Source organism: Heliconius melpomene, chromosome 11 (genome assembly GCF_056956725.1).
Source record: "Heliconius melpomene rosina isolate 202511_hmr_F chromosome 11, ASM5695672v1, whole genome shotgun sequence".
Lineage (NCBI taxonomy): Eukaryota > Metazoa > Arthropoda > Insecta > Lepidoptera > Nymphalidae > Heliconius > Heliconius melpomene.
In genome coordinates, this window is record NC_140399.1 from 9499240 (window position 1) to 9526854 (window position 27615).

A 27615-nucleotide genomic window follows, 5' to 3' on the forward strand; every position below is an offset into this window, starting at 1 on the left:
ATAGGATTACTTCCAATTCTTTTCCTGACAGCGATTCCGTTCTCTTTATCACCCAATAGGGTGAAAATATTGGCGCGAAAATAAAAAAAAAAACAATGAACAATCGTATAAAGGTGACAGATTCCAAATTCAAAAATAATATTGATTTTTAATTGCAACAATATTTATGACCAGCTTTATTTAATATCAGTTCAGAATTTGAACGCAAACACAAATAAACTGCGGATATTACGTCATAAATAAAATATTTTTGATTCAATAATAGTATATTGATAAATGTATATATAGGTTTAAAAGTTAATCTTTATCAGTTTACCCATCATCAGTTCCATCAGCATAATACCTTTAAAAATGTATACAAAGTTTCATAATAATCGGTTGAGTAGTTTTGGCGTGAAAGCGTTACAAACAAACTTACATTCACATTTATAATATTAGTACTTCATAGTTATGATAGATTACTAGAAATTTATAAAAACAAAATAATTTAAATCGCCAATCGCCAATCGCCAAAGATATGGAAAACCGTGACCGAAATGTTTCACGAGGGCATAAGAGAGATCGTTTCAATGTTTTGATGACGATAAATCATCAATTAATATTACATGTCAAAATTATCTATAACATTTCACATTTTGCTGATCGGCGTTTTTTTACTGAAACCTGAATATCATGCCATCGGCAAATTTTAAGCGATTTTATTTAGCTTGTTTCACAATCATTGTCATTATTAACCACCACTTTCCTGGTGAACCCGATGGCAAAATATCAGTAAGTAGATACTTATTTAGAAAAAGTATAAAAATTTTGAATGTAGCGGGACTCGTACCCGCGCCTTCTGGAAACCGTTCCGGTGCTCTGACCACTAAGCTATACGTTCACATCAAGCTACGTCGAAATTCTTATTTTAAGATACTCCGTTGTCCAATTTTTTCCTTGTTCTTATTACCAGTGGAAGAAAATGGAAAAACATTATCCCAAATGGGAATTCGAACCCACGACGGTTGAGTTTACAGTCCTGTCCGTCACGTGTTGCACGTACGTCACATATTAAAGTCACGTTAGGGGTTGTACTCTTGGAATAATAACCTTTACAGTGACATAGATATATTTTATAAATGATAAGATAATTTTATTTCGATTTCTTAATCGCCTTATTTCTTTGACAAATTAATTTACTTATCAAGATATTTCTGACGTTAGCTATATATTGGGTCCAAACACTTTCTGGATAAACTTCGAAATGTTGCGTTTCGGATTGCTGTTGTGTTTGTTGGGGTTGGCCGTGGGAAGTCCCCCTGCTGCGAAGACGAGGGAGGAAATTAATGCTTTTAGAGAATATTTGGAAAAAAGCCGTTCAGGTTGGTTTTAAAAAAAAATAATTATAGAACAAATATAGTATATTTTTCTTAATATTTTTAATAATTAAATTAATTAACACATTACAGTCTTTGTTCCCTTAGTGAAAACATATTATTAGATATATTACAGAAAAAGAATCTTCACGCTGTACCCCGCACACAGCAGAGCAGGCAAAGGGAACCTAGTGTTAAGACACTCCGTTCTCCACTTTCTGCCGAATTCTGGAGGCATTGCTTGTTGAATGGCAGAGCTCTCTGGCTTTGTCTCGACACCAGAGCGAAGAAATGGAAATACAAACGTGAAAATAAATATTTCACTTCCTCGAGTGGGGATTGAACCCACAATTGTCGGATTATAGTCTCACCAAGTCTCACCAAAAGACGCAATCATAAAACAATTCTTAAATTTACAGGCAACGGTTACCGTCTGGATTCTCGTGTACTATCAGATCTCAAAGGCAATATATGGGAGAACAGTGGCAAGTTCGAAGGCGACATTTTGCTAGACGACTGGCAAATAGAAGGCTTAGTTACCGACTACGCGGCAGGAAGAAATGCCTATATTTGGCCTAACACCAAATGGCCTGGAAACGTTGTGGTTTACGAATTTGGAAATAATGAATTCAGTAAGTTTTTTCAATAAAAAAATTCAATAGAGATGTGAATTTAATAATGTAATAAATTTGTTTTTAAATCGTAAAGATGAACTACAAATACTATTATTATATGAAAAATGAAATTTTAATACACAAATTACCGTAATATTTTTGAAGAAAATTTATTCGCCAAATATATAACACGCATGATGACGTAATTAAAGATTACCAACTTGATTTATTATAAATATGATAATAAAAATAATATTGACAGGTGTGTATATACTAATTATGTATTTTTTCTAGATTTATGGCAACGTTTGGCCATTACGGATGCTATCAGGTTAATCGAGAATAACTCCTGTGTGAGGTTCCGTCGTCGCATCGGCAACGAGCCTAACTATGTCTTACTTACTGTAAGTCAGTGTTATATTCTTATTTGATAATTGTAGCTTGTAATTTTGCTATATTTTCCAAAGTGCCCCTAAAAACTATACCGATAAAGAAGACCTTGATATAGAGCAAAGAATTTTTATTTATTTTGTGGAGGGCTGAATATATTTTTTGTTACCTAAAAGTATATTTGCTGCAAAATTTGGAGGTTTCAAAAAACAAATAATTGATTGTGTGTGGTGTTGAGTTCCGCCACTCAACACGCAAAGCCTCTAAAATTCAGCGGAAACTGTGGAACGGAGTGTCTTACGTTGGACTTTATGGCGATGATCTATTCAGAATAGGAAACCATATTTATCTAAGCTCACAATCATTGCTTCATATTAACAGCATTACAGCTGTTTGGATTATTTTATTCTAAACTCTACACTATATTTAACATTATTTTATTTTATAACAGGGAGATTCTGACGGATGCTACGCAAGTGTTGGCTTTTGGGGCACTCGCGGTGTGCACACATTGAATTTGGCACGTAATAACCCTGGTCAAGGATGTCTTCATACCACCGTCATCGTCCACGAATGGCTTCATGTCCTCGGCTTTTTCCACATGCAGTCCACTCATAATAGAGACGACTACGTTCGAATCGAATTGCAAAATATTGTAGATGGTATGTTTATAATCCGGATGCGTTTTAGTATTTCATAGCATATTTCAAGAAATAGTTAGTTATAGAGCTCATTCGAAATTATTGACCATTGCATATGGCTAGGTAAGTTCAGGATCTTTCCTGAAAAAAAAGAAGAAAGTCTCGAAGAATCCAGCTCACATTAACGGGAATCTACGGCAGATCTTTGCGTCCAAAATACCTCATTTTCTCAAGACGAAAGTCTTCAATCAGTCTGTGTGTCAGTGTCGCACAGCGGGCGATGAAGAGAGCAATGCTCGGTATTTTTCTACGTGATAGAATCAGAAACGAAGACATCCGTCAGATACTACTACCGACGGTTGGTGGGCAGGCCCTCAGACCGGCGATGTGGTCAACGTAGCGGGAGGCCTAGGTGCAGGCACTGCACGACCAATCAGCGTGGAGATCCCCAAGAATCTATTGTTCTATTCCCAAGGCTAGATCCAAATCTAGCCTCTGTCCAAAGCTTAGCCTCTGTCCAACAGTGGGCTTTGAAAGGCTGATGTGATGATAATGATGTTGAAGGTTTTATATAGGGCAATATCGTATTTTTAAGTTGTCTCATTATTAAATATACATTTATATTGTTTTATTTTTATAGGTATGGCCCACAATTTCGATAAATACGACACTAATATCGTGAGCAATCTTGATCTGCCCTATGAGTACACCAGCTGCATGCACTACACCTCTCACGCTTTTAGCAAAAATGGACAACCTACCATTGTACCTCTCAAGGTAAGACGATATATATACCTTTATGAAAGTAAAAATGTTTATTTAAAAAATATAGAGCCAGTCGCGGTGCAGGAGCACAAGCGGACGACCCACTCGAAGAAATTAAATATTTAATTTCCTCGGTCTGGTGACGAACCAAAGTGAGCCGTTGAGTTCCGCCATGCAAAGCCCCTAAAAAAATGGGAACCGGAATTACCTTTATGGCAACGGAGTATCTTGACTCTAGGTTCTCAGGTTCCCTTTGCCCTACCCTACAAGCGGGATACAGCGTAAAGTTAAAAAATAATAAAATCTATTATATCACCCTTAAATCTATCATCAAATAACGTAAATCTATTTTTAATTAGATTTTATAAATTTGTAGGAATTATAATATACACATTTATATTTTCTCTAGTCTTTCGACGGAAACATGGGACAGATGGAACAAGTGAGCGCCTACGACTGGCTAAGACTGAGAAGACACTACAATTGCGCTGGAGCGTGGAACCGTGATGGCCTCGAATATGAACAACAACCAATTGTTTCTGAACCTGAAGAGATCTCTCCAGTCGTTGTGGCTGATAACGCTAAATAGATAAACATATAGTGTATTACACTACAGTTTCGTTAAGCTTTAATTTTCTATATGTACCTAACGATCTTTATTTGTACTGAATAAAATTATTGAACAATCTGTGGTTGAATTTATTTTTTAAATTTTTTGTAATAAATATTCAAAAGTAGAAAGAAAAATTAATAAACAAAAACTTAAATAGGAATTACTTTTGTTATAGTTTAGTCTACCAGTTCAAGAACGTGTAAAATAGACAAAAGCTCCTGAGCATTTATCTATATATATAAAACGACTTGTCCTCACTGACTGAGGTAGGACGCACGCACAACCGTAACCGCTGATGGTAGAAACGTGAAATTTGGACAAAAGTTTACTTTCGTAATCTGGACATCCACTAAGAAGGGATTTTCAAAAATTTTAACCCTAAAGGGGTGAAATAGGGGTTCAAAGTTTGAATGGAAAAAAAATTAAATCGGCACCGATTTTTATAAAATTTACCGATTTTTAAAATATTTCATTGAACACATGTTTCGTGGTTTATTAGAATTCACCCCTAATTACGCAAGCGAAGCTGCGCGCGTCCGCTAGTGTGAAATAAGATGAAAAAAGATATTCAGATTTTCGTTAATAACTATAAATATTTCAAAAGTTTTGAAAAAAGATCCTGAAAGAGGAGAAAATTTCCAATATAAAAATTCGAATTTCTTGAACTCTATCTCTATTATTTTTAATTTATTTATCACGCTAGGCACGCCACTACAAGAGCACCGCCGCGGCATATCTCCTAAAATATTTTCTTATATTGACACTTAACACGAAGTCTCTTTGCCAACCCTGCTGTGTGCGGGATACAGCGTGAAAAGGACACCTGTTCTACGGATCAACAAACGTAAATCGCATCTTATTTATATCGACAGGTTGTTTGGAAATTACAATAACGTAAATAAATGTATTGTAAAATTTCATAAGTGACGTCAAGTTACTCTCTGTAAGTGCGCAGTATTTATTAGAACACGAACGCTATTCAGATAATTAAGTAAATAATCTTTCAATCTATACTTATAATAAAATCGTAAGAGAGTCGGTGTCTGTACTTGGAAGATATTTTTAAAAAAATGTTATTAGGAACCTTTAATAACGTAATAGAACCCAAAACAATGATTTTTAAAATTTTTGTCTGTTTGTCAATTTATAAAAGTAGTAATCTATATATATAAAAGGACTTGTCCTCACTGACTGAGGTAAGACGCACGCACAGCCGTAACCGCTGTGCGTAGAAACGTGGAATTTGGACAGATGTTTACTTTCGTAATCTGGACATCCACTAAGAAGGGATTTTGAAAAATTTTTACCCTAATAGGGGTTCAAAGTTTGTATGGAAAAAAATTTAAATCGGCATCGATTTTCATAAAATTTTAAATTTAGATTTTAAAAAGTATTTAATTGGACACGTGTTTCATCGTTTTCTAGAATTCTCCCCATAAGGGTGCAAATAAGGGGTTGAAAGTTTGTATGGAAAAATCTTTAAATCGCCGCCGATTTTTATAAAATTAGATATTTAGACTCTTAAAAATATTTCATTGAACACATGTTTCGTGGTTTATTAGAATTCACCCCTAATTACGCAGGCGAAGCTGCGCGCGTCCGCTAGTCTTTTATATAACCATAAATGTTTTATTGAAAATCGTCAATGTTGTTGTAATTGAAGGCTTCCACATTTTTTTACTACTCTATTATAGTGAAGATGGAGTACTAAAATAAAAAGAAATAATTTAAATCTAATCCTCTAATGCAGATGTAGTAGCATTAGTCTATTTTAGTTATAATTCATATGTAAATATAAAACATGGAAAGTCTAATCTCATTGAGGAAGACAGAGAAAACCGTGACCGAAATGTTTCACGAGGGCATAACAGAGATCGTGCCAATGTTTTGATGACGATAAATAATAATCAATTATCTTTTCTTTTGAGCCAATCCTCGCTGAAGCGTATTTAAGCAGTCTCGAATCATCTGCATTCCAGTTGAATGAGACTTGCTACATACATCATCATGGGTTCCGCGACTACCATGTAAATAGTTCTAGTGACTTCTGTATTTTACCTTCACCTCACCCTCGCTGCGCGTGCCACTTGCTTATAAATATTTGCTACGAAAATCGAAGGTAAGTGTGCGATCGCTAAAAAGACCGAAGAGTTTGATCTCTTCGATCAAGTTGGTATTGGCCCCCGGCATAAAAAAAACTAGAAGGATCGTATTTAGCCTTCTTTGTTAGCAGCATTGCATTTGTCTTGGGCGCTACGAAGTTTCTACGTGGTGTTAACTTTCTCCTCCATTACTAGTAGAGTGATACAAGTACTAATGCAACGGTATCCAAAAAAGTCTGGCAGAATATTCCGTTGCGACCTAGCCTTTGTAAGAAAGATTCTAGGATATCATTCCAAAAGTTTGGTCGACCGATTGAGCTTTGAACGCACCTTTTGATGTCTTCTTCTCATATGTTTCTCTATTATAATCTTCCGCAACTTTTCTTTAAGCTAAAAAACAAACTAATCTACTTAGTTTACTTATCTGATATTTCAGATATTAGCTATATATTACGTCCATATACCTTCTGGATAAACTTCGAAATGTTGCGTTTCGGTTTGCTGTTGTGTTTGGTGGAGTTAACAGTGGGGAGTCCCCCAGTTGCCAAGACGAGGGAGGAAATTGATGCCTTTAGAGAATATTTGGAACAAAGCCGTGAAGGTTGGTTTGATAAAATTGATTATAGATGAAATATATAATTTTTCATAATGTTTATTGTAATTAAATTGTAGCTATATATTAAATTGTAGAAGACGCAAATTTTGAAAAACTTTTGTTTCTTCATACATTGGTATATTAGTTTTTTTTCCTCAATAAGATGCAATTACGGCATTGTTGCATCAAATGAGCGTTTATGTTAGGCAAGTTATAAAGAAGGTAAATATGTGTTTAATAAACGCCATAGTAGAAAGTGTTTTTACTTTAAATAGTACGTACATACACTAGCGGCGTTAGGGTAGGGTGAGGCTGGGCCCAGGGGCGCCGGATAAAAAGGGCGCCGCAGACGCCCATTTAGGGCGCTTTGCGCAAAGATGTCTCCTCGCTGCAGTGGCGTAGCTAGGGTATTTGCTGCCCGGTGCGGCTTAAGGGACTTGATGCCCTTTAAAATGGTCTAAGATCTATAAAAAAAAAAACAAAGTCATCGTCGTCTTTGATATCTAAAACAAAAAAACAAAGTGATCTTAACAACTTTGAAAATAAAATTGCAGAAAACATAGACTTTGAATGCCTAATAAAAGAGTTTGCAGATAGAAAGGCTAGAAGAAGTGAAATTTTATTAGTTTTTGTCATTATTTTTTTAAAAATAGATGGTTATTTCGTTGTACTCATTCCCTTTTTTGTATATTATTGAAATGTAGTTAGGGGGCGCCGAAAAAATTTCGCCCAGGGCGCCGATAGTGCTAAAATCGGCACTGCGTACATATATCAGCAAAAACGCTACAGATGAAAAATAAGTTGATTCTGTCTAAATATGATACAACAAGATAGAGTAAGAAATACAGAAATTCGAAAAATAACCAGAGTAAAACTGGCTTTGTATTTCATTTAATGTATTAAATGGAGGTGGACTGGTCATGTTTCGAGGTTCTTTGATGACCGTTAGACAATCAACATCACAAAATGAAGAAGACCGCATGGCATAAGAAGGAGACGTCGTCTGTGCTAATATACTACTATCACTATAAGAGTATATTATATATACTGTATAATTAGTATATTAAAAATAATTTGCCTTTTGTTATCTACAAAAGAATATTTATTCTGTGGAATAAATAAAGCTATTTTATCATTACTATTAATATAAAACATTTTAAAAATTTACAGACAATGGCTATCGCCTAGATTCTCGCATGCTATCAAATGCCAAAGGCAATGTATGGGAGAACAGTGGCAAGTTCGAAGGTGACATTTTATTAGACGACTGGCAAATAGAAGCCTTAGTTACGGACTACGCGAAAGGAAGAAATGCTTACATTTGGCCTAACACTAAATGGCCTCACAATGTTGTTGTATACGAATTTGGAAGAAATGAATTCAGTAAGTTTAATTTTTTTTAATTCATAGTGATAATTATGTATGACCTAGATATAATAATATTGCATTTTTGATTGTTTTTCCTGAAATTTGAAATTAATTATAAATGGAGAAAATGATGTAGAATTGTGAAAACGTCTTTCTTAATTGTGAAATGGTGAGAAACTAAATTAGTCTTAATTTTTGTTTGAAAATAAATTTATAACCATAATATTTATATACTGAATCCATTTTAAATCCATCCACATTATATCTCCATTATATATCCGTGTAGGCACACAATAAATATAAGTAATTAAAGATTAACAAATGTAATTTATTATAAAATAAAAATAAATCAGCTTTACGCTGTATCCTGCGCACAGCAGGGTAGGCAGCTTAGTTATTTTGTTCTACATTTTCTTCCGAATTTTTTTTTCTATTTTCTTCCTTCTGGAGACCAATACAAATGAGGCCAGTCGTGTTAAATGTTATTTATAATAAATTTATTATGTATATTTTTTAGATCCACAGCAACGTGCAGCTATTACGGATGCTATCAGTTTGATCGAGCGCAATTCCTGCGTGAGGTTCCGTCGTCGCAAGGGTAGAGAGTCTAACTATGTTTTAATTACTGTAAGTCATTATTACACATATACTTTTATGTGAGGATTGTAGATTAAAATTATGTATATTTCATTACTGTCCCTAAAAAATATGCTGACAAAGAAGACCTTGGCACATAGCAAAAAGTGTTTTTTTAAGCCTTAACATACAGCATACTTTTTGTGGACTAACTTTTTGAGGACAGCATTTTTCTCCTATCTTGAAAACAGCCTGTAGGGTGAAAGCAGAGTTTTACACCCAATTTCGTAGATACCACCCAGTGCACCCACAAGCACCACAGAATCAGACTAGGCAAACATACTTCTGAATAATATAATCTAAACCTACAATCATTACTTCTTCTTTACATAGTATCACTTATTAAAAGACTTGGATTACTTTATTTTGAAAACATCATATTTTTAAAATATTTTATAATAGGGACGATCTAACGGATGCTACGCATCTGTCGGCTTTACGGGCAATCGTGGTGCGCACACATTAAATTTGGCACGGAGCAACCCTGGTCAAGGATGTCTTCAGAGAACCGTCATAGTCCACGAATGGCTTCATGTCCTCGGCTTTTTCCATATGCAGTCCACTCATAATAGAGATGACTTTGTTCGCATAGAATCGCAAAATATTCAAAATGGTAAGACGTAATTTTTGAAATCTCTTACTGTATTAAACGTGCATGCATTTTCGTAGATATATATATATATATAGTATTTCTACAATATTGTAACATTACGAGTATATTATAAAAATCATTTAAATCATATTTCAAGAAATATTTAGTTGGCATAGCCTTATGAATTGTGTCTTTGTTTAAGATATTTTATTCGTTGGTTTTTTATAGGAGCAGCCAATAATTTTAATAAATACGGAAATAATATGGTGAGCAATCTTGGTCTACCCTATGAGTACACCAGCTGCATGCATTACAGCTCTCACGCTTTTAGCAAAAATGGAAAACCTACCATTGTACCTCTAAAGGTAAGAAGATATATATTTTTATAAGAGTGAAAAAGTTTATTTAATTAATACAGACATTATGAAGTATCTAATTCAAGTTATGGCGCAGCGAAATATTGGTAGGTCTTGAGGCCAGTCGTGGAGCAGAGGCACAAACTTGCCACTATAAATGCGACTGGTTGTAGGTTCGATTTCCACTCGGAAAATGTTTTCTTTTCCTCGCTCTGATGACGAAGCAAACTGTGGAGTTGAGTTCCGCTACTAAATACACAATACCTCCAGAATTCGGTGGAAAGTGGGGAACTTAATTAACTCAATGGAAACAGACTATCTTGACACTACTACTAGATCCATTTTGGACCATGGAAAAGTTTGTCATATAATCATTTTTATTCCTTAAAAGTAACATTTTATAATTATACTTGTATATTAACAAATATTTATATTGCCAATAGTCTTTCGTCGGAACTATGGGACAGAGGAAAGAAGTTACTAAAAACGACTGGCTAAGGCTAAGAAGACACTACAACTGCCCTAGAGCGTGATAACGCCTGATAACGCTATATAATTTAAAAAAGTGTAGTGTATGACTATAGTTTTTTTTTTTTTATTTGTTCATAAAATAATAAAAGAAAATAAACAAAAGTCAATTTCAGATTGTTCAATAATTTTATTCAGTACAACTCAACATCTTCCTCTCATATGTAGATAAAGAGATATGACTAAAGATTTTGTAGTTTATAAGGAAATAGACTTGAAACCATCCTGAACTCCTGAACCATAACGAACGCTACATTTTGAAAAAGTAACACTCATGCACAGTCTTTTAAATCGAGCCTTAAAAGTGTTAGTTATAACTAATGTAAATAATAACTGCACGTGATAATGTGTAATTATCGTTAGATATATTTATGCTACAATAAATTGCCATCTGGTCTATGGATCAACACACGTAAATGGCTGAAAAGAAACCAATGTAATAAACTATATTAATAAACAATACTTATTACACGTGTTATTTATATCGACATAGGTTGTTTGGAAACCACAATTAAGTAAAACTTCATATTTAACGTCGTTTTTTGCTGTTTATAAAAAGAAATACTCCAGTGTAATATTATTAATCCATCTTAGTTATAATTTATATGTAAATGTATACCATAGAAAGTCTAATCTCATTGACAGGGATATAGAAAACCGTGACCGAAATGTTTCACGTTTTCATAACAGAGATCGTAAAACAATGTTTTGATGACGATAAATATTCAATTATTATATTTTCTTTTGAATAAAGCCTCGCTGAGGCGTATTTAACCGGTCTCGGATCATCTGCATGTCAGTTGAATGAGCCCACTTCTGCTACTGCCACGTAGATGGTTCTAGTGACTTCTGGATTTCACCCTCGTTTGCTATTTTTTTTACATTGAACTGCCACGTGCGATTCGAAGGTGAGTTTGCGATCAATTACTAGACCGAAGTGTTTGATCTCTTCGACCAAGTTGATAGATCCTAAAATACTATCTAGGAGAATCGTATTTAGTCTTCTCCGTTAGCAGCATTTCATTTGTCTTGTGTGCTGCGAAGTTTAACTTATCACGTTTTCCCTATTCAACAACTGTCTTTTAACATGGTGTTATCTTTTTTCTCCATTACTTGTGTAGAGTGATCTTCTTCCTCCTGGCATTAATCCCGGCTATTGCCAGGGTCTGCCCTCCTACTCAACCTACTCCACTTTGCACGGCCCTTTGCATCCTCGGTGGTTAGACCATTGGCTCTCATGTCCTGCATCACGACATCCAGCCAGCGCTTCCTTGGGCGTCCAGGAGGTCTCACTCCAGGAACTGATATAGCAAGGCACTTGCATCCGACATAGTTCTTAGGCCGGCGCGTAACGTGGCCAAACCATCTCAGGCGGCGCTCTTGGAGCTTATCCGCTACGTCACGGACCCCAAGACTACCTCGAATGAATGTGTTGCGTATGCAGTCAGACCGCGTTACGCCGCACATCCACCTCAGCATCTTCATTTCCGTGACGTGAAGCTCCTGAGTGTGCCGAGATAGTGCCGGCCAACATTCGCTGCCGTATAAAAGAACCGGTCGGATGATGCTCTTGTATATCAGCCCCTTGAGCTTGGGCGGTATTCTGCGGTCGCAGACCACACCAGTGACCTCCCGCCATTTGGCCCAGGCAGCGCTTATCCGCCCTTGGACATCGTGATCGATGCCTCCAGACTCGTGCATAACGGATCCAAGGTACCTGAACTTCTCCGACTTAACGGCTGGCTCAGGACCTATAAGGATGGTGCTCGAGTCCCGGCTCCCGCAGGCCATGTACTCTGTCTTCGACACATTTAGTTTAAGACCGCCGTTCTCAAGCGTACCCTTCCAGAGGTTCACTTTACGCTCCAGCGTCAGTCGGTTCTCGGCAATGAGTGCTATGTCGTCGGCATACATCATCAGCCATGGAGGCTGGTCCTGGATGTGAGCCGAGACAGTATCGAGCACTACATTGAATAAGAACGGACTAAGAGCCGAGCCCTGGTGAACCCCCACTGTAATCGGGAAGGGTCTAGTGTCGCCAACAGCAGTCCTAACCATAGAAGCGGAATCGTGGTACATGTCTCTGATAATCTCAATATAGGCCTCAGGGATCCCTTTGGATCGCAATGCCCACCAGATACACTGACGAGGCACACAGTCAAAGGCCTTCTGCAGATCTAAAAAGGCCACATGCAGAGCTCTCCTTTTTTCCCTGTATGCCTCCATCAAAGTTCTGAGGGCGAAAATGGCGTCCATGGTGCCCGATCCTGGCTGAAATCCATATTGAGACTCAGAGATAGTACACTCTTGGCGGAGCCTGAGGTCGATCATGCGCTCGAAGAGCTTCTTGGTATGACTCATAAGCTTAATGCCCCTATAACTACCACAATCTTGAACACTGCCCCTTCCTTTGTAAATAGGGGTAATGAAGCTAAGCCGCCACTGATGCGGCATCTTACCAGTGTTCAAGATATGGTTAAAAAGGTCAGTAAGCATGAGCACACCAAGAGAGCCCAACGATTTCCACGCTTCGATCGGAATGTCGTCAGGTCCCACCGCTTTTCCGTTCTTCATGCGTCGAAGGCAATTACGTGTTTCGTCAAGGGTTATTGGGGCAATAAGTCCGAGGTTAGGCGGTGGGTCGTGATGAAGACTGCATGGGTGCTGAGTATTCAGCAACTCCTGGAAGTAGCTTCTCCACCTCTCCTTCACAGAGTCATGATTACAGAGCAGCGTGCCCTGGGAATCTCTGACGCAAAGACATTTTGCAATATCTTGCGTCACTTTATCCCGGGAACGTGCCAGTTTGTAAATGAGCTTCTGCCCCTCCACAGTTTCAAGTTTATCATACAATGGTGACAAACTTTCACTGCGGGCTCTGGCTACAGCTCTTTTACAGGCACGTTTAGCTACTGTGTACTCCAGTCTGTCTTCAGGAGAGTTGGATTCCTGCCACTTCTTAAAGGCAGCCTTCTTTTCACGAGTCACCTCCTGCACCTCGTCATTCCACCACCATGTCTCCTTGTCGATGACACGTCCTCCCCTAGAAAGGCGAAGAACTCGCCTGCCCGCCGCAATGATTGCCGACTGAGCCCGATCCCAAGCATCCTGAGCAGTCTCGGTGTTCGTCGAAATATCGTGACTTTTCACCTCTGCCAGGAAGTCGGTCTGCATCGGTCCATTCAGCAACCACCACTTGATCCGAGGCCTACGTTTCTCGGCTACTTTCTTCTTCGGAGTGACGTTAAAGTCCATGACAAGAAGACGATGTTGGGCCGTTAGGCTTTCGCCTGGAATGACCTTACAGTTAGTTACCCTGCCCATATGACACCGTCTGGTCAACAAGTAGTCTATTTGAGTTGAGTGGGACCCGCTCTTATACGTGATAAGGTGCTGAGAATTCTTTTGGAAGAACGTATTCACGACGGCCAGATCAGACGCAATACAGGTTCTCAGAATGTTTTCTCCCTCTGCATTGCGAAGACCGTGCCCAAAACCCCCGTGAACACGTTCATACGGCTCAGCAGCCTTACCGACGTGCCCGTTCAAGTCCCCCCCAACTAAGACCACTTCGGTAGACGGCACAGCAAGTAGCACCCCTTCATACTGCTCCCAGAATGTCTCCTTTTCGGCCGCGCTACATCCCGCCTGGGGAGCATAGGCACTGATTAAGTTTGTGATAACGCCCTCAATCAGTACCCTCACTCGCATCAAGCGGTCGGAGCGACGGTCAACTTCAAGGAGCCCATTCTGAAGCTCTTCAGAAAGCACTACCGCTACACCGTTTCTACCCGAAGGTGACCCAGTGTATATAAGCCGGTAACCCTGTCCGATGTTACGGGACTTATTGCCCTTCCAGCGAGTTTCCTGGAGGAAAGCACACTGGACCCGACGTCTCATGAGTACATCTGCGAGTTCCCTGCATCGTCCGGTTAGAGAGCCAATATTCCACGTTGCAAAGCGGAGTTTTCGTCTGGGTACTTGCGTCTTTAACCGTGCCCGTACTTGACACGGTAGCCCTTGCCCACTTGTCGCAGGTGTAGGGCGATGTGCCTGCGCGTCGTTTTGCGGCGACGCCCTAGCCGTACCCAGTCTTTTCTTAGTCCGTTTCATGTACTGGCGGTTTGCGGTTTTCGTGGAGCGACTGCCGTCTGACCTCCAAACCCCTTTGTGGGGAAAACCGAAGGGAGAGGAAGATAGAGGGGGGTAGGATAGGTAAAGGAGGGAGCTGGAGAAAGGAGGGGGAGACGGGGGGGGGACACCATTCTTACGGACTGGATGAGGATATAAGAGTGGCGGCTCGAGGATCCGGGGTCGCGTACCCGTATGCCCACAAACCAATATCGGACAGGTATTAGTCTGGACACCCTCTGGATACGGATACGGATATAGTGATCCGCAAACACTAATGCCACGCCAATGCCTAACCTAGATCTAGCCTTTGCAACAAATAATCTAGGATAACATTCCAAAAGTTTGGTCGACGGATTGAGCCCACATCCTTTGGCATATATCCTTTTGTTGTCCTCTTTGCATATGTTTCTCCGGTACAATTGAGGTACGAAGAGACCGTGGCGTACAAATTACGAGGGAGGTCATTTTTGCATGACAATAATAATATTTTTTAGGACATTTCTTAACAAAGTGCAATTACTTACACAAAACAATGCCGCAGTAATATTTTTTAAATATACATTTAATAAGTATTATAATATATATGAGCTTTCTTTAGTTGGTGTAGGATTTAGGTAGTGTGGGGTGCTTGGTCGGATAACCTCCTCGTGTGTTCGCTCGCTGTTGGCCCTTTCTCGAATGCTTGTCATTCGGGGGGGACGAACAGTGTTGCGGGCCGGTGCACCCTGGGCGGCTAGTAATTGGTGCCCACAGGATTCGTCCTTGGGTAATGATTGCTAGCTGGCTAATAATCCGACGTGGTTCTCCGCGTGTCCTCTGTCATGCAGAGTACACAGTGTGAGGAACCGGAGGGCGCGCGTGGTGTGTACTCACCCTACCGCCACGCAGGTGCAGTGATGTGCCTGCGCCGAATATATCGGAACGCCACTCTTGGTTGCGGTCATGTCTCGTAATCAGGAGTGGAACCGAGGGCCTTGCCTTTACCGGCCGGGCTGCGAGGAAGAAAACCTCTATAAAAAAATTACCCCAACCCAAGCGGCGAAGCAGCGCGAGGGGTTCATGGCTGATGGGGAGATCAGTCGCTACTGCTGGTCCCGCCAGGGTACCGGCCGACACCCTGGCGTAATAGGCTTATCCGAGTACAGGGGGCACTGCTCGGATGGACCGTTTTTCCCCCACGCTCGTGGGAACAATATGGAAGATTTAAAAACTAAAAACCAAATTGATGATGTGGTGGGGCCCGAGGAGGGCGGTGGTGTGATAGTGCCCGAGATGGGCGGAGTAGAAGGCGTTGTGCCTTTCATAGGCGGCGGTAAACTGGCTTCTGCGCCTGTAAGTGGAGCTAGTGGCGTAAAAGACGCGAGAGTGGTGATAGAGCGGCTGGACGTGGCGGAAATCGCCTCCATTGTCAGCGGAAGGTCCAGGTCGGGCTCAACATCCTCACGTGGCCGTTTCTGGGCGGCCACTGAGTCGGGGGCAGATAGTTGTGTCTCCATAGAGCCACAAACTGAGGAGATGCGGAGAGACCGCAAGTATCGGAAGAGGCCGAGGAGCAGGAAGACCCGCTCCGGCTCTTCGGAAAGTGGCGGAGAGAGAGAAAAGCCGAAGGCCAAGTTAAGTTCGGTTCGGCGAGAGGAGCTTCGGCTACAAGCGGAGGAAGAGGTTGAGGGGATGATGGAGTCGGTGCAGTCCAGGGCAAGCTCCAGGCTCTCGGATTTCTCCGACTCGGCGAGACCTAGTGTAAGTGGCCAACTGGTGCAAGATCTGCAGCACCAGGTCAAGGACAGCTTGTCCATTATCAACAAAGTCGCCTGCAGATCCGGCAATCTTAAGGGCACTTTTACAAAAGCCCTTAAGCAGGCCGCCGGCGCCATTAGTATGGCCGTGGAAGTTTTGGCCAATAAGACGGCAAACGAGGAGGTGACGCAGTTGCGGGCGGCCAATAGCCGTCTAACTAATGAGCTGTCGGAGCTGCGCAAAGAGATGTCCTTGATGAGAGAGGAATTAGAACGATCAAGGACCCAGCGACAGGGACACGAAAAGAAGAAAAAGGAGGACGACGTGGCGCGTACGGTAATGGTGCAGGTGGGCACATTGCTTAATACGCGGCTGGCGGCGCTGGAGGACAGGCTCCTACCGGCAAAGCCAGTTCGTCCTCCTTTAGCGGCGGACAGAAGGCGACAGGCGGCCGTCTCAGTGGTGGTGGCTGAGCCCACTGTGACAACCCTAGTCGCGCCTGCCAATCCAGGCCCAAAGCAAAAACAGGGCCTAAAGAAAGGGAAAAGCAAAACGGGAGGAAAGAAAGCGGCGTCTGTGGAGCCTCGTCCGCTGCCTCCCACTCCTGCCGATTTGAACGAGGGCTGGAGCGTGGTGGTGCGCAAGGGCAAAAAGAAGGCGGCTGTAGTCCCTAGTGGGAAGCAGACGAAGGCGAAGAAGTCTGCCAAGCAGCCCAAGTTGCGCCCCCCGCGATCGGCGGCGGTGACGCTGACTCTGCAGCCGGCAGCCGTCAACAAGGAGTTGACATACAAAGACGTGCTGTCACAAGTAAAGCAGGCGATAAAGTTAGAAGACCTGGGCATCTCTGACTTGCGTCTTAGAGTCGCCTCTACTGGTGCCAGGGTTCTGGAGCTACCTGGCGCCAATAGTAGCGAAAAGGCGGATACCCTAGCTCAGCGGCTGCGTGGGGTGCTGGACTCCAGCGAGGTTTTGGTCGCAAGACCAGTGAAGTGCGCAGAGTTGCGGGTCAGTGGCCTGGATGACTCTGCCACTTCGGAGGAGGTGGTGCAGGCTATAAGCCGAGTTGGCGGATGTGACGAAGGGTCAGTGAAGGCAGGGGAGATCCGGCAGGACAGAAATGGTCTGGGCACAGTGTGGGTTCGCTGCCCTATTATGGCAGCGAAGAAGGTCAGCGGGTCGAGGCTCCTAGTGGGCTTCGTTTCGGCGCGTGTGCAACTGCTGCAACAGCGAGCCCTGCGCTGCTATCGCTGCCACGAAATTGGTCACGTGGCGGCGAAGTGCAGCAGTGCACATGATAGGAGCCAGCAGTGTTTCAGGTGCGGACAAGCTGGGCACAAACAAAATCAGTGCTCGGCGGCACCTCACTGCCCGGTTTGCGTGGCGGCAGAACAGCCCGCAGACCATACAGTGGGAAGCGCCATATGTGCGAAAGCCAGCACCTCGAGGAAGAGGAGGAGCGGCAGGAAGGGAGGAAATGGGCCACTAGCGGGCAAGCCAGACGCCCCACTTGGGCGAGAGGAGGCGCAGCACATGGAAGACCAATAATGGCTCTCCGTGTGCTGCAGGCGAATATTAACCACTGTGCCAGGGCCCAGGACTTATTGGTCCAAAGCTTGGCGCAGTGGTCTATCCAGGTGGCGGTTGTTTCGGAGCCCTACAGCGTTCCCGACAGAGACAACTGGGTAGCCGACAACACCGGGGTGGTGACTATTATCACCCAGGTCGCAGCGGGCTCTCCGCCCTTCTCACGAGTAGAGAGGGGTGCGGGATGCGTCGCAGCACTTGTCGGCGACCTAGTTGTCGTAGGGGTCTACTTTTCCCCCAATCGAACTCTCGCGGAGTTTGAAGAGTTCCTTATACGATTGGGGGAAATGGTAGAGCGATTTCGTCCGGCGGAAGTGGTAGTCGCGGGCGATTTCAACGCGAAGTCCAGCGTGTGGGGCTCCGCAACGACGGATGTGCGTGGTGTGACGCTGTCGGAGTGGGTTGTTGCCACCGGTTTGTCTGTGCTCAACCGAGGGACCAAGAACACGTGTGTGCGAAGGCTGGGCGGATCCGTCGTGGACGTTTCGTTCGCGAGCCCGGCCCTAGCGTGTCGTGTTCGGGGCTGGCGAGTGCTGGATGATGTGGAGACTCTCTCGGATCACCTCTACATCTTGTACGAGATCTCCACACATCCTGCGGTGCAACCAGCCCCCAGTCCAAACTCGCGAGAGTACGGACCGCGGTGGCAACTGGGTCGTCTCGACAGGGAGTTGTTGGAGGAGGCCGCGATAGTGGAATCCTGGCTGCCCCAGAGCTTGGCGTCTGCAGAAGACGCCGCATCCTGGGCGCAGGGGGCGCTGACGCGTATCTGTGACGCGTCAATGCCCCGTTCCGGGCGCCGCCCTCAACGGCGGCAAGTGTACTGGTGGTCGTGGGAGATCGCGCAACTGCGTAACACCTGCGTTGCGGCGAGACGCCAGTACAGCCACTATCGCAGACGGGTACAGAAGGTGCAGGAGGAGGAAGACCGACTGTACCGCGTCTATGTCGAGGCGAGAAAACAGCTGCAGGAGGAGATCGGTCGTGTGAAAGGCGAGTCGCACGACCGGTTGATCGCGGGGATAGACCAAGACCCGTACGGCACACCTTACCGAATGGTGCTCGGTAGGTTACGGGCTTGGGTACCACCACTGACGCAGACACTCCAACCGGACGTACTCCGAGGGGTTCTGTCGTCGCTATTCCCGCAGCGGGCCAGTTTTGCACCACCCAGTATGGCCCGCCCTGCAGTGCGTGAGGAGGATGAGGACGAAGACAGCGTCACACCACCAGTGGAGGAGGAGGAGCTCGAAGAAGCTATTCGCCGATCTCGGCTCAAGAGCACCGCCCCGGGCTTGGACGGCATTCCCGGCCGGGCGCTAACTCTGGCCCTCAACACCTTAGGGCCCAGAGTGCGAGGACTATTCACTGTCTGTCTGGCTCAAGCCATAATTCCACAGCGGTGGAAGACAGGCAGGTTAGTCCTCATCAAGAAGGAGGGTCGCCCGGCGGATTCAGCCTCCGCCTATAGGCCCATCGTGCTCTTGAGCGAGATCGCCAAGCTCTTCGAGCGTGTTGTAGCCAGGAGGCTACAACACCATTTGGAGGGGACAGGTCCGGACCTCTCGGACCACCAGTATGGTTTCCGCAGGGGGCGATCGACGGTCGATGCCATACTGGAGGTAAAGTCCTATGCGCAGGATGCGGTGGCCCGAGGCGATGGAGTCTTGGCGGTGTCTTTAGACATCGCCAACGCCTTCAACTCCCTGCCATGGCCCTGCATAAAGGAGGCACTGTTATACCATCGTGTGCCTCCATACCTGCGCCGCGTCATCGGGGCTTACCTGTCCGGGAGATCTGTGACCTTTCCGGCTCCTGGAGGAGGTTGGGAGGAGTTTGTGGTGTCGGCCGGTGTTCCACAAGGGTCGGTGCTGGGTCCGATCCTCTGGAACATCGGGTACGACTGGGTGCTGCGGGGCGGCACCCTGAGGGGGATAAAGGTCCTCTGTTACGCCGATGACACGCTGGTCTTGGCGAAGCAGAGGACCTATCGGGAGGCGGCGGTCCTCGCGACGGCTGGAGTGGCGGAGGTCGTCGGCCGCATAAAGCGGCTGGGTTTGGAGGTCTCCCTCAACAAGTCCGAGGCGTTATACTTCCACGCTCCTCGAAAGGGCCCACCAGCAGATGCCCACATCGTTGTCGGTGGCGTCAATATTGACGTCAAGAGGAGCATGAGGTACCTCGGACTTGTTCTGGATGGTCGGTGGAGTTTTCGGGGCCACTTTACATCCTTGGCCCCGAAACTGTTGAAGACAGCGGCGGCATTGGCGCGCCTTTTGCCCAACGTCGATGGGCCGAGCGCCTCTAGCCGTCGGCTGTACACCGGAGTGGTCCGATCGATGGCGCTCTATGGTGCTCCCGTATGGGCGGACGCCCTGGATCGGCACAACATCACTCTGCTGCGACGTGCGCAGAGGGTGATGGCCATCCGGGCGATACGGGGGTACCGGACCATCTCCGGTGAGGTGGCGTGCGTGCTGGCTGGAGTCATGCCGTGGGATCTGGATGCTCTGTCTCTGGCGTCGGTCTATTGCCGGCGTCGAGGCCTAGTGTCCGGGGAACCGGCAAGTCAGGCACGCACGGAGGAGGCGCGGGAAACCGCGGTAAGAATGTGGGAATCCCGGCTGGCGACACCATCTGCCGGCCGGTTGACGATCGAGGCGGTTCGTCCAGTTTTCCGCCAGTGGTTAGCGCGGCGTCACGGCGTCCTAACCTTCCGCACCACACAGGTGCTCACGGGGCATGGTTGCTTCGGGGGTTACCTGTGTCGGATCGCTGGGAGGGAGCCCGACGCTCGCTGCCACCACTGCGACGACTGCCTCGACGAGACGGCCCAGCACACGTTGGAGGTGTGCACAGCCTGGGCGTCTCAACGTCGCGCTTTGCGCGACGTCATCGGGGACGACCTTTCCCTGCCGGCCGTGGTCAAGGCCATGGCCGGTAGCGAGACGTCGTGGGACGCGGTCTCATCCTTCTGCGAGGCAGTGGTGCTCGAGAAGGAGTCGGCGGAACGGGCGAGGGAGGCTATTGCCGAAGTCGCCATCCGCCGTAAGAGACCGGGTCGCCGGAGGGCGGCATACGATCGCCGCCTTCCGCCCTAATGTGCCAGAGGGCGGTCAGCTTGGGGAAGCTGGCCGCCTACCAACCTGGCCCGAGTAGGCGCGCGCAGGTCGCTCCCGCGCGCTACTCCGAGCAGGCCGTCGAGGGTGCCCACACACCCTTGGCTCCGCGACGTGCCTTGCAGGCTCCCGCCGCCGCGATTCGTGGACGATTCTAGTCCCCGCGTCTCGCGGCCAGTGGCGGTCGAGGAGGAGCACCGTGAGGTTTTAGTGGGTATGCGGACGGCCTACATCTGCCTAGTCCGCGAGTCCCACATAACCCGCTCGAGTCCCCACTCGGGCCGGTATCCGTAAAAGGATTTCCTCACGTTAAAAAAAAAAAAAAAAAAAAAAAAAAAAAAGGATTTAGGTAGTGTAGGGTTGAATTACAAAATAAGAACTACAAAATAAGTTTGAAATGATCCAAGGATTCGTAGAGTTTAATATTAGTTTTTAATTTCAGTTTGATTCTTCCACGCTACCTCGACACTTGTTCTTGTTTTTTTTGGATTTATGCTGTGGGGATTTTTGTTTCTTATATTTTTTGACAAATTAATTTAATTATCAAGACATTTCTAATATTACCTATATATTGAGAGTAATTACTTTCTGGATAAACTTCAAAATGTTGCGATTTGGTTTGCTGCTTTGTTTGGTGGAGCTAACCGTGGGATATCCACCTGTTGTCAAGACGAGGAAGGAAATTGATGCCTATAGACAACACTTGGAAAAAAGCCGTGAAGGTTGGTTTGATAAAATTGATTAGAATAAATATAAAAAAATAATTCCTCATACAATTGACATATTCATATTGACTCCTAGTAGTTTAATAAAACGTATAAGTAGTACATTAAAAATAATATACAACAAAACAATTTGCCTTATGTAATGCAAAAGAAAAATGATTCGGTAGAATAATTAAATGTATATAGTAAATAAATGTATAAATTTATTATTCTTTATATAAAACATTTTTCAAAAAACTTGTTGAATTTACAGACAACGGTCACCGTGTAGAATCTCGCATGCTATCAAATGTCACAGGCAATATATGGGAGAACAGTGGCAAGTTCGAAGGTGATATTTTATTAGACGACGGGCAAATAGAAGCCTTAGTTACGGAGTACGCGACTGGCAGAAATGCCGTAACTTGGCCTGGCAGTACATGGCCTGGAAACGTTGTTGTATTCGAATTTAAAAAACATGAATTCAGTAAGTCAGTTGTTTATTGTTAAAATTTGAAAATTAATTTGAAAGAGAACATTATTAATATTAAAAAAATATATTAAAATTTTTCGAAATATAATTATGACCTAAATATAATAATATTACATCTTTAAATTTCGTGATTATAACACATTTAAAATGAAACTATTTAACTGGATTAATCACGTTTATATAGGATAAGTCCAGGGTAGTTGGCCATAGTCTTTATTCAGCGTTGTTAAAAAAAACTTATAAATTACGATAGAATTTTTTATTTATAATTAAACTTTGAACAATCAACTTCAAGATACTAAACACACAAAAAATTCGAGTGATTTCAACTTAAAAAACTTTTTTTAAATCACAATTGGCCATCTCTCCGGACATGATGATGAAACAAGGAGGAGGTTCTCAATTAAATATTTTCGATTCGATTCATTTCATTATTTTGAATTCGATTTCGATATTGAATTATTCGATTCGATTTAGGTATTTTTGTAATATGCAATCATTACAGTTATTTTACAAAGAATATTATAAATCCTTACTCAAATCAATAACATTACATTTAATGCTGTTTCTAAATTAGTTAGTGACATCACCACATATGACTGTCAGTCAATTCTGTTTATTAAATGAATAATCATGTAGTTCAAGCGGGCGAAGCCGCTGTCAGGGCGCTAGTTTATTATAAATGTGATAATAAAAATAGTAGATATTTTTTTAGGTTCAAAGCAAAGGTTGGCCATTAGGGATGCTATGAGATTGATCGAGCGTAATTCGTGCGTGAAATTCCGTCCTCGCAGGGATAACGAGCCTAACTATGCCTTAATTACTGTAAGTCATTGTTAATTTTTTTTGTAATATTTGTGGGTTTAAATTGTGCATTATTTCATTATTCCAAAAAATACACCGATAAAAATGATCATCACATAGAGCAGTCTTTTTTTATTTTGTGAAAGCTGGAACATGTTTTTTTTATTATCTCGAGGAACATTTTCTATAAAACGTGCAGATTTCAGTAAAAAAGATTACTTTATTTAAAAAAACATCATATTTAAAAGTATTTTATTTTATAATAGGCAAATTCTGAAGGATGCCACTCAACTGTCGGCTTTATGAGCACTCGTATTGGTCCGCACATAATAAATTTTTGTCGTGGCGACCCCGGTCAAGGATGTCTTAAAACCACCGCGATCGTCCACGAGTGGTTTCATATCCTCGGTTTTTGGCACATGCATTCCACTTATAATAGAGATGAATATGTTCGCATCGAATTTCAAAATATTCAAGATGGTAAGACGTAATTTTTGAAATTTCTACTTATGGCGATATAATATCGCCATAAGTAGACGGTATAAGCTTAAAATATATTTTTGTATTTTTGTTATTATGTGCTAGAACAATATATATATATCATTAAATAGGTATGTAGAGAGCCCCGCAAGGGATAAAGCGTAAAGCTATGTATGTATCTATGTTTTAAAAACCATATTTAGTTGAACCTTATAAGTTGTGTCTTTATTTAAGATATATATATACAGGGTGTCCCAGGAGTCAACGATAAAACGAAACCAAGTGATAGACCAAGTCATGACGGTTATGAGAAAAATATAAAAAAAATTCTTTGTCATGTATTTTTCATATTATATTGATTTTAAAAAATATCGGAAAAACCGACACCCTGTGATGGTTTTTCAAGTCCCAGGACTACAAATATTAGTCTTTCTTCATTTTTTTTCTGTAATGTAATCATGAGTAACCCTTCTGTGAATTACAGTTTAAGATTGAAACATACCTGCATCAGTTTTCAATAAAATTTCGTGTTTTTCCCAAACATTAAATTCAAAATATTTACTACACTCAACTTTAACCGACTGTACTATAAAAAAATGTACTGCGCTGTATTTGCAAGTAACTTTAAAAATTGGCGCATTTAATCTGGATTCCGAAATGGTACGACACTTGCTGGATTACTTCTTTGTTGAAGAGAGAAAAATCTAAATATATGATAATCGGGATGACGTTCAACGTTTTGGTATCTTTTCCGATACATTCTAGCTGCAGAATTAGCGTTACATAACCATTCTCCATGAATGAAATGCATATTGGCAATGTGTCAAAGACCGAGTATATGGCCTGCGAGAGCCCAGACTCGAGCACTATCCTTATAGGTCCTGGCCAACCCCTATGTCGAAAAAGTTCAGGTATCTTAGATCCGTCATGCACGAGTCTGGAGGCATCGATCACGATCTCCTTGGTCGGATAAGCGCTGCCTGGGCTAAGTGGCGAGAGGTCACTGGTGTGGTCTGTGATCGCAGGATACCGTCCAAACGTTTTTCGACTTAGGGGCTGGCCCAGGACCTATAAGGATAGTGCTCGAGTCTGGGCTCTCGCAGGCCATATACTCGGTCTTTGACACATTGCCAATATGCATTTCATTCATGGAGAATGGTTATGTAACGCTAATGCTGCAGCTAGAATGTATCGGAAAAGATACCAAAACGTTGAACGTCATCCCGATTATCATATATTTAGATTTTTCTCTCTTCAACAAAGAAGTAATCCAGCAAGTGTCGTACCATTTCGGAATCCAGATTAAATGCGCCAATTTTTAAAGTTACTTGCAAATACAGCGCAGTACATTTTTTTTATAGTACAGTCGGTTAAAGTTGAGTGTAGTAAATATTTTGAATTTAATGTTTGGGAAAAACACGAAATTTTATTGAAAACTGATGCAGGTATGTTTCAATCTTAAACTGTAATTCACAGAAGGGTTACTCATGATTACATTACAGAAAAAAAAATGAAGAAAGACTAATATTTGTAGTCCTGGGACTTGAAAAACCATCACAGGGTGTCGGTTTTTCCGATATTTTTTAAAATCAATATAATATGAAAAATACATGACAAAGAATTTTTTTTATATTTTTCTCATAACCGTCATGGCTTGGTCTATCACCTGGTTTTATTTTATCGTTGACTCCTGGGACACCCTGTATATCGTTGTTTTCTACAGGCCAGGCCCATAATTTCAATAATTTCCGCAATGATATCGTGAGCAATCTTGGTCTACCCTATGAGTACACCAGCTGCATGCACTACAGCTCTCACGCTTTTAGCAAAAATGGACAACCTACCATTGTACCTCTTAAGGTAAAACGATATATATTTTTATAAGAGTGAAAAAATTTATTTAAAAAATACAGACATTATGAAGTATCTAATCTTAATTATGGCGCAGTGAAATATTGGTAGGTATTGAGGTCAGTCGTGGTGTATAAGAGGCACAAGCGTGCGACTGTAAGTGAGACAGATTGTGGGTTCGATTTCCACTCGAAGAAATAAAATATGTAGTGTTTTTATTTCTTCGCTCTGGTGACGAAGCAAAGTGTGGCGTTGAGTTTCGCCACGGTAAACACGCATTGCCTCTAGAATTCGGCGGAAATTTTCGATCGGAATTATCTTAATGAAGAAGGTGTCTATTGACACTGGGTTGCTAGGATCCCTCTGCCTTCCCTACTACGAGCGCGATAATGCTTGAAGCAAAATGAATAAATCTGTCTATTATATCACTGTGAGTCATTTTGAAGTCATGAAAAGTTCATCATATAACGTATTATCATCATTATTCCTTAAAAGTTTAACTACATAATTATATATTTACATTACCACTAGCCTTTCGTTGGAACTATGGGGCAGACTGATCGAGTTACTGACAACGATTGGCTAAGACTAAGAAGACGCTACAACTGCCCTGGAGCGTGGAAACGTGATGGCGTCAAACGACCAAATACTCCTGAACCAGGAGAGATTACTCCAGTCATTGTGACTGGAGAAAATAATAGTAGTAGTAGTATTAGATTTTCGGCTGATAACGCTATATAGATAAAAAGATAGTATATGATAGTATATAGATATGACACGACAGCTTTGTTATTTAATAAAGCTTTAATTTTAGTAGTTCTCAAAATAGAAGGTACAACAAAATTACTTATAAAATTTTCTATTAGTTATTAATATTAATTGATCCTCATTCAAGTGCATTGGCCAATTTTATCCTGTGCTATATCAAAATATTTGTATTTAGTAAATATTGATTGGATACACCGGTAAAAAGTGCAAATACTTATGTAAATATGGTAAAAAATAATAATAATTGTAGTCACTTCTCGTAATTAGAATAACAATGAAACTTTCAGACATTATTGTATACTAATAATAGTCGTTTTTAAAATTGAATCTGAAATAACCAGTAATTTTTTTTCGCTACAACCCATGAACGTTTTAGAAATAAAATTGCTTAAAACAAAATTATTTTTGTTTCCTTGTTATTTCCAAGATTTATAAGCCGATATATTTGAAATATTGCATTATACCAAATTCCTACGTATTTGCCAATTTTCTTCAAGAATCCGATTATTTCCAAAAAATCACAAATTCCCAAATATCTGCCGAACAATTGAAAATCGGCTAACATACATGGGGGTGAAACGGATAGGTACTGAAGTCCTAAGGGGCTGACCCAGGACCTATAAGGATAGTGCTCGAGTCCGCGATCTCGCAGGCCATGTACTCGGTCTTTGATACATTGCCAATATGCATTTCATTCATGGAGAGTGGTTATGTAATGCTAATGCTGCAGCTAGAATGTATCGGAAAAGATACCAAAACGCTGAACGCCATCCCGATTATCGTGTATTTCGATTTTTCTCTCTTCGACAAAGAAGTAATCCAGCAAGTATTGTACCATTTCGGAATTCAGATTAAATGCGCCAACTTTTAAAGTTACTTGCAAGAACAGTGTAGTACATTTTTTTATAGTACAGTCGGTTAAAGTTGGATGTACTAAATATTTTGAATTTAATGTTTGGCAAAAAAAACAGCATTTTATTGAAAACCGGTGCAGGTATATTTCAATCTTAAACTGTAATTCATAGAAGGGTTACTCATGATTACATTACAGAAAAAAAATGAAAAAAGAGTAATATTTGTAGTCTTAGGACTTGAAAAATCATCACAGGCTGTCGGTTTTTCCGATATTTTTTTAAATCAATATAATATGAAAAATACATGACACAGATTTTTTTTTATATTTTTCTCATAACTGTCACGACTTGGTCTATCACCTGTTTTCGTTATATCGTTAACTCCTGGGACACCTGTATAAAAGGACTTGTCCTCACTGACTGAGGTAAGACGCACGCACAGCCGTAACCGCTGTGCGTAGAAACTTGAAATTTGGACAGATGTTAACTTTTGTTATCTGGACATCCACTAAGAAGGGATTTTGAAAATTTT

At 42.2% G+C, this 27615-nt stretch overlaps 3 protein-coding genes across 4 annotated transcripts in view; all 3 read left to right on the plus strand.

Moving 5' to 3' along the window:
* Positions 1-1209: 1209 nt before the first annotated feature.
* The window catches only part of LOC146534790 (zinc metalloproteinase nas-4-like), a 48657-nt gene continuing 22251 nt past the window's right edge, over positions 1210-27615 (plus strand). The window contains exons 1-6 of one of the 2 annotated variants that reach the window (XM_085193727.1): positions 1210-1361; positions 1775-1987; positions 2264-2373; positions 2811-3021; positions 3641-3777; positions 4175-4380. In XM_085193727.1, the coding sequence (XP_085049853.1) occupies positions 1244-1361; positions 1775-1987; positions 2264-2373; positions 2811-3021; positions 3641-3777; positions 4175-4354 (969 nt within the window). In that variant the 5' untranslated portion in view covers positions 1210-1243 and the 3' untranslated portion in view covers positions 4355-4380. Of the gene's footprint in view, positions 1362-1774; positions 1988-2263; positions 2374-2810; positions 3022-3640; positions 3778-4174; positions 4381-27615 lie in introns of those variants that run through there. The other variant, XM_085193726.1, reaches the window with a different exon arrangement.
* Positions 6929-10560, plus strand: LOC146534791 (zinc metalloproteinase nas-4-like). The gene is made up of 6 exons (XM_085193250.1): positions 6929-7081; positions 8246-8458; positions 8961-9070; positions 9482-9692; positions 9900-10036; positions 10471-10560. Exons 1-6 carry the CDS (start codon positions 6964-6966, stop codon positions 10558-10560), a joined length of 879 nt encoding a protein of 292 aa, XP_085049376.1. The 5' UTR covers positions 6929-6963.
* LOC146534792 (seminal metalloprotease 1-like) lies at positions 11364-26643 on the plus strand. The gene is made up of 7 exons (XM_085192996.1): positions 11364-11463; positions 21572-21851; positions 22108-22320; positions 23042-23151; positions 23397-23610; positions 25334-25470; positions 25993-26643. Exons 2-7 carry the CDS (start codon positions 21734-21736, stop codon positions 26200-26202), a joined length of 1002 nt encoding a protein of 333 aa, XP_085049122.1. The 5' UTR covers positions 11364-11463; positions 21572-21733; the 3' UTR covers positions 26203-26643.